Source organism: Pistacia vera, unplaced genomic scaffold, assembly GCF_008641045.1.
Source record: "Pistacia vera cultivar Batoury unplaced genomic scaffold, PisVer_v2 Contig296, whole genome shotgun sequence".
Lineage (NCBI taxonomy): Eukaryota > Viridiplantae > Streptophyta > Magnoliopsida > Sapindales > Anacardiaceae > Pistacia > Pistacia vera.
This window is the reverse complement of record NW_022196108.1, coordinates 134,303-142,122: the sequence shown is the minus strand read 5'-3', so window position 1 is coordinate 142,122 and position 7,820 is coordinate 134,303. Positions and strand designations below refer to the sequence as shown.

Genomic DNA, 7,820 nt, shown 5'->3' with positions numbered 1-7,820 from the left:
TAGTAGAGCGTATTTCCTGTAGTCTATAACCTATAGCCCACTTTCTCTACTTTCCCAAAATCTTCACATCCCTTCACTCTTTTCTTCATCAAGAAACCAACTTCGCACTTTCTAGCTCTTTCTCAAACACTCAAATCAGGTCACACCAAATTATCCTAATATCCTATATATTTTCTAAACAAATAATCATAAGTTCTAGATAAATCCTTGAGTATATATATTTAAAGTCTTGAAAGACAAGGAAATTAAGGGTCCGTTTGGTTTGTTATTTTGGATAGGATTTTGGGAATAATATTGGATAGTTGAATAGGGTGAGTATTACGAGGTAAATTTTAAAAATTAACAAAAAAACCCCCTAGGTTTGCTAATTTAACTAAACACCCCAATATATAATTTTTTTGTAAAATGGAAAAAACACCCCCACCCACTCACAGTGCCAAATTCTGGCCACCACCGTCAGAATCTGGCCAGTAAATGACATTACAACGCAAACCGGTCGAATCTGGCCAGTCGTGCGTCGATATGACCTTTTCCGACCAGATCCACCACGAATATGGCTAGAAAAGGTCAAATCTACGGCCAGATCTAGCTGTTGACGACCGCAAAAGGTCAAATTTGGCCGTCAGCAATGGTCAAAGATATGGTCGTCGTTGTCGATCAACGACAGCCAAGATTTGGCCATCAGATCTGGCCTTTTCCGGCCAGATCCACTGTGGATTTGACCGGAAATGGCCAGATCAGTGAATTACCAGCTAGTTCCGGTCGTTTCTACGTCGTTGTGACAGATTTCGACAACCACCGACGGTGGTTGCCGGAATCTGGCAACTATGGGTGGGTGGGGGTATTTTTGTTAATTTTTAAACTTTTTTTTCTAAGGGTGTTTAATTAAATTAATAAACTTAAGGGGTCTAAAAATAATTAAAAAATATAATTGTATTTCCCAAGTAATTAAACAAACAGGTATTTTGGGAATAGAGTAGGGAATAATAAAACAAACGGACCATAAACCTCTTTGAACAACTTTGAAGGTAATATATTAGTCTTCAAACGAAAGAAAGGTGAAGATGATCACAATTTTCAACCAATGGTATTACAAACTTAAATGTTTCAATTTAATATAAATTAAAATAACACAACATTGTTATCTAGTAAAATAGAGTAATACTACACTTACAAAGAAACTTTACAAATATCTCCATACAAAGTGATGTGACAAAAAATGAATGGAAGAGTGAATTTAATGAGTTTGACTTTTTGTTTCACTCCTCCATTCATTTTTTGCCACCTCACTTTGTATGAAAATCTTTGTAAGATTTCTTTGTAAGTATAGTATTATTGAGTAAAATAACACAAGAACAAAACGAAAAACACACAACAATTTAAGAAAAAGCCAATTTGTGCATCCTCGCCGGGTACGATAAGCAGAAGAAAGGGTTACGGGAGAAAACGCTTCAATCTTAAATAGTAGAGAGTTACATAGAACCTAGGTCGCAGTAGTTTCAGTTTTAGAGAGCAAAGAGAGAGAGAGAGAGAGAGAGAGTTATGAGAGAACAAGGAGAAAAGGCAGACAATTTTGTGTTCTCTTTTTTTTTTTTTTTTTGTTTTGTTTCAAAGTCAACTTTACTGGGACGTGGTTTTTATTTTTGTGGCTTGATATAAATTGACTATATTACCCTTCTTCAAAACAGAAAACACTAACAAGACCTGACAGAGGGTGGGAAAGTGTCATTTTAAAACTTGACGAGTGAGAAAGTGTCAATTCGCCAAACCTTGGGTGGGAAAATGTCGTTCTCCCATTCTTTTGAGTTCCACTTCTTTTCTTTAAATTAAATAAATTAAATTAAAAACAAATTAAAATCATAAAATATAAAAAGCCCGCCCAAAATAAACCCACACCCTCACGTTTAAAATCCCACCCCCGTCGCACACCCAGCCACCACCACCTTTACTTCTATCCTCTTCCTCTGCCACCCCTTTATCTTATACACTTTCTCCTCCCTTTTCAAATTGAATAGCTGACAACTGGAGAGGCAGCAGTCAAACTTTCGAAGTGGCAACATCTATATTGATTATTCACTCATCAGAAATTTACTAATTTCAATTCCAAAGATCGAAAGTCAGATAGGAAAGGATCCTCCAATTACGGAGCCAATCTAAGTAGGAGTCCGAGGATGGAATCATCAAAGATTTACCAACACATCTTTGAATATGGAATCATCCAAAGCGTTATTCACATTTTTTTCTGCTCACGTCATATGTACCTCCTACCAGTTTCACATCCATGCCCTAGAGAAAACTTCTATTTCAGGTATATTATCAGTAGAACTAGGCCAACAACTCTTCACCACCCGAAGAAGTAATGTCTCCTATTAAACTACATACACACTACCGAAATGGAATGAGATTATGAAAGATTAGATGATTATATTACTTGAAGAATTGGTCCTGTGGTACATTTCTATTTTCACTACCTACATAAAAAAAAAATCCAACTTGTTAATCCTTAACCGGCTATAACCATCCTCTTGCACAACATTTACCGAACAAATGGAACTTGAGTCACTCAACAGTGAAGCACACATCAAGCACGGCTGAATGCCTAACAGCAAACTCTGTTCACACTTTTCGGCAATGCGAATAATTAACAGTGCATAACTTTACAGGCAACTTTAGCTCCTGGGTTTATTTTCATGAGAGGGTTTCAGTAAGGCACGGTGAATGGTAAAGCATATATATCAGCCTCAGGCAAGTAATAAACATGTGGAAAAGTAGTTGAGTTCGAAAGAGGTAAACCAAGATTACCCACTTCACCAATTTTGGCTCCACATATCTAGTCCTGCTTTGTTTAGAACAACCATTCCTTATCGCAACTTTACATGCAACTTTAGATCCTGTGTTCATTTATATGAGAGTGTTTCAATAGGGCACGGTGAATGGTAAAGCATATATATCAGCCTCAAGCAAGTAACAAACGTGTGGCAAAGTAGTTGAATTCGAAAGAGGTAAACCAAGACTACCCACTTCACCAATTTTGGCTTCACATATCTGATCCTGCTTTGCCCTGAACAACCATTCTTTATCATCAAAAGTGCAGTCAAGTTCCGTTGGAGGTGGAACCCAGTTCTCAATGACATCTCTGGATTTTAATGCTAACTGAGGGGAGCAGCGACCACACAAACTTGATGGCACAACTGTCTCAGCCATCTGAGCAGAACTTTGAGACACTCTTGTAGAGAGGCAAGACTTTTCTTCATTGACCCTTAACATGAGTTTTGGACACATCTCTCTGGAAGTAGAACAAGGCAGTTATACCTCTTCCAAGCCTGTTCTATGAGCATGTTCCTGCATCACTTGAGTACAGGCGTTGTCAGTCCCCCTAGAGGCAGAGCAACGCTATTCCCTGCTGGGTAACACTTCTGGATCATTTTGCCTTTGGAGAGGCAACCGAATCCGGATGCTGCTTCCTTCATATTAATAATAACAATTTGAAGAAAGAACATCTGCCCATGTGAAGCAAACAAACCCAACAAGCAAACAACCTCCCCCTCGAAAAGGAAAAACACATAGGCACTCACTAGAATTACTCTCACCATCAAGGGGTGAGCTCAGCTTCTGTCTTTTGGTGCTGCTAAGAGTGTTGTCAGAAGAGTTCTGAGATCCAACCGGATGCCCATGTTCTTCAGTAAGGCTACTCTTCTCAAATTCGTTCTCTATTTTCTTTTGAAGGCCTCCTTCTTTATGATCTTCTCGGTTCCTATCATCCTTGTGCCTTTTCTTATGTCGGTGCTTCTTACTTTCAACCGCTTCACTTCCCTGAACCTTTTCCTTTTCTTTTTTCTCCAATTTTTTCTCTTTCTTCCTTTCTTTCCTTTTCTTCTTGGCCTTTTCTCCCTCCCGTTGGAGCTTCAAATCACAAGAGTAACCATCCATTTGAGAACGAACAAAGAAGTGGGAAAAGCCAAAAAGAGCAAGCACCATCAGTTTCACAAAGAAGAGAGCATTCAGAACTACAACAGAGTTGTTTACTTAGATGTAGTGGGTACAAGTAGGCATGCAAAAAGGTATTTAAGCAAAAACAATCAGAGAAATACCACAAAAAGACCTTCCTAAACAGAGATACTATTTTAGGAATAAGTACAAAGAGTTGCACAGAGTTACAGGCACACTCGATAATTTACTTGGGGAGGAAATTCCAATGGGTGAAAATTAGTAATCACAATAAAATTCATATATTAACAAGCATAATAGAAGAACATCAATGAATCTAACTTTTTTTCTCTCCCCGTTATTTGCCCTTGTTTATAATCTTATCTATTATCCACTGCTAAAAATTCTCATTCATATAATATATAAGCCAATCTACCTAGTGTGACTTAAACATAGACCATATGTTAAACATAAATTACCAACCTCACCCAATAAGATAAAAACTTATAATGCCTTGAAGAGGACTTGACCTCCACGCTCTTAAGCACAAGACTTTTGATCTCACGTGTCTACCATTTCACCACCAAGACAATATCAAGATGAATCACATTCAATGTGTGAATCATATTCCAAACACATGATATCCTTCTTCCCAGTGACCAAACATAAGAGTGAGTAACTAACAAAAATGTAATTCCAACGACCCAGCCATGTCAAACAAGAGCTAATCAAACTCAAAATAAAATAGCCTTAAAGCATAATCAAACTCAAAATAAAATAGCCTTAAAGCATCCAAACCATTACCAAAACATATAACACATAAGCTTATACTGAATCTTAATCAACCTAAATGAAGTCTATAAACGTATTACTAGTAATGAATTTTCTTGAGCTCCTCTTCCATAGCCCCCTCTCTAGTACACATGACTTTGTGACAACATGAAAGCGCCCTACTCAGAATAAGATAACATCAACCTCAAGATTGATAATTGATTCTTTGTTTGTGCTCTTAATGGTTATTCAGGGCAACTTTACTTACAAGAACCTAACGTTACAACATCAATTGCAAATTAATATTCAGACGCATAAAAACGAAGTCATTTAATTCAAGTACAATTGGGCAGAAGGAAGTTTGGCGACTAAAATAGGTCATGAAAAACATTAATGTTCCAGCTCTATTAATTGAAGGTTCCATGGTTACTTATATAATTATTGATGTTATGAGGAGCAATGCACCAACATATTTTTTTCTTCATCGGGTAGTGATAGGTAGATGAGAGAACACTAGATGTACTTCTTCATTGGGTAGTGACAGACAGATGAGAAAACACTAGATGTTTTTTCTTCATCGAGTAGTGACATGCAAGTGAAAAGACACTAAACTAGAAATACTGGCAATTCAGCGTCAAAATCTTTATCACCCTAAAAGAACAAACACTTCCCCAAATTCAGCCCAAGAGTTGATAAAGATAGACTTTTGGTAGCAAGTGTTTGGATTAAAGAGTATATATAAAAAAAAAAATTCTTTTATTTGTTAATTTGAGGTATAATTTATACAATCCCTAACACACTATTCACTCTAGTATACACAAATCATCACAATCAGACGATTAGGAACTGAACACATCGAGTAGTCAAGTCAATCGATCACAATGAAGCCATGAATGCTCAACAAACAAACCTTGATCGATTCAATCAGACCCTCATCGCGAATACCATTCTTCACATATCCCGGTGGAGGATACGGGAAGCAATGAGACATCGTTCAACCGAACAAAGCATAATTTCGTGTGAAAGAAATGAAGATCTGTCAAAAGAAAGTAAACAAACCTAACTTAAAGCTAAAATTAACCGGCCAAGAGACTTTATCTAGGGTTTTAGTAAAGACGCATGTAACGTTCCCGCCAAAATCTTGTTTAGATCAAGACAAGGGGTGGGGGTTCTAGGGTTAGGGTTTGAGAAGATGAGATGCGTAAACCAGAGCTAAAGGGGATCTTGAATTTGATCCAGAGAAAGACCAAAAGCAAAATTACAAAAGTGGGTAGAGAGGATTACTTATATGGACAGAGATGCCCGCATATTTGGAAACAGGGATATCTCTAAATACAGGACACGTGGAAGATTTCCATTCCCTCATTAGAATTATCTGAGGGATCTGTTTGGAAACGGGAGCGATGTCATTCTTGTATTAGGTTTATTCAGAGTTTCTCCAATTACGTATTCATTTACGTCTTCCGTATTTCGTATTTCGTATTTAGTTTACCCCAATACAGTGCTGAAATACCTCTCAAACCCTACCCCCGTCGACTCCGCTAATCGCCGACAATCAAGTGATTAGAGTTTGTGTAGCTATCTCTCCTAAGTCAAATTCCGATTAATCTCAATTTCAATAACTAAAATCCAACATTTCACTATCAAAAGACTCATTGATCTCCTCTCTTCAACAATCTCAATAACCTGAACCGAGTTTACTCTCTATTCACCGTCAAAATATAAATTATGATAACAAAATAATATTTTAAAAACCTGTAGGTAAAAAATTATCATTAAACCATTATTTAGATGAAAAAAATCATTAACTCAATGAAAAAACCCTTAGGCTTAAATATCATATTTAATGTGTATGAATCCAATCCAAAAGACTGATCTAAAAAAACCTTAGACTTAAATACTATACTTGGTGGGTATATATATATACGATCCCGACGGTCGGATCGGTGATCTGAGATGCTAACATTTTCTGAGATCACATGCAATTTCCTGTTCAATTTTGATGTTGATTGATTCATAGATTGTCATGAACTTTGAAAGACGAAGGACTCGAAGCTCAATGCCTCAGATCACAAGATGAGAATAAGGTTCTGCAAATGTGCTGTAACGTCCCCTTGAAGACCAGAACAAATATAGTACTTGGCAATACGGCGCCAATACATCTTTTCACTTCAGTACAAAAACAGAAACCATTTAACCTCAATTACAGAATGTACAACATAAAGAATCTTAACTAATTTCTAATTTAATTTACATGACTACACAAGCAGTAGGGTTCTCGTCACTAAACGCAGTGGTGTACTTGACTTCGAAAGAGCTGGCACGTGCGAGAGCAGAGGCTTCGGGGTCCTCCAGCACGTTTCGCACGTATCCAGGTGGTGCCTTCTTATCATACGCGCCTGGCGCGTACGGGTGAGGTACTACATCATACGGTACATAAGGCCAGAACTCCGCCTTCTTTCCTGTCCGATGTCTTACGCGTTCCAGCACCTTGTCGGGTTCCACGTACCCAATCACCGTCAATTTGCTTTGCTTGGGTTCCACCTCCACTTGTGTCACCCCTTTCATGCCTTCCACTGATTTCTTCACTCTTCGCTCACACCCTTCACAGTCCATCTTGATCTTAATCTCCACCGTCTGATTTATTCACACAAAATTAAAAACGTGAAAAACTCGGAAGCACTTCTACAACATTTAGCATATAGAGAACCTCCGACAATGCAAAAAGCACTTCTAATGCATACCTGTAATTGCTTAATTTTTTTGAATTTCTTGCGGCTGCAAATGCCATGGCAGTCGCAGAGTTCAGAGACGTCCTCAAGAAAGCCCATTGCAGGACGCAGACAACACGAAAACAAGAAAGTGATACGTCTGATTCAGACCAAGCAATTAATAAGATTTATATTTCAACGTTGAAAGTGATTTTCAAACAGTCAGATTCTTCTTAGAAGGAAAAACCAGTACCAGGAATCATAGCTTATATACATATATATATATATATATATATATAATGAAAATTTGAGCGATGAATTATTGATAAGCTCATGAGCAGTTGAAGGTGGTGTAGCTGTTATGGACATGACACGTGTGGTCTGGTGCATGTGGAAAATGATCTAGAAGCA

General features: G+C 37.6%; 2 protein-coding genes across 2 annotated transcripts; both read right to left on the bottom strand.

The window, feature by feature from the left end:
- Window positions 1–2,916: 2,916 nt before the first annotated feature.
- LOC116135177 lies at window positions 2,917–5,689 on the bottom strand. The gene is made up of 3 exons (XM_031420884.1): window positions 5,609–5,689; window positions 3,524–3,903; window positions 2,917–3,286 (listed from the first exon to the last, which is right to left on the bottom strand). Exons 1-3 carry the CDS (start codon window positions 5,687–5,689, stop codon window positions 2,917–2,919), a joined length of 831 nt encoding a protein of 276 aa, XP_031276744.1.
- Window positions 5,690–6,948: 1,259 nt separating this feature from the next.
- Window positions 6,949–7,529, bottom strand: LOC116135213 (heavy metal-associated isoprenylated plant protein 27-like). The gene is made up of 2 exons (XM_031420915.1): window positions 7,443–7,529; window positions 6,949–7,335 (listed from the first exon to the last, which is right to left on the bottom strand). The coding sequence occupies exons 1-2, from the start codon at window positions 7,527–7,529 to the stop codon at window positions 6,949–6,951; spliced, it is 474 nt and encodes a 157-aa protein (XP_031276775.1).
- Window positions 7,530–7,820: the final 291 nt, after the last annotated feature.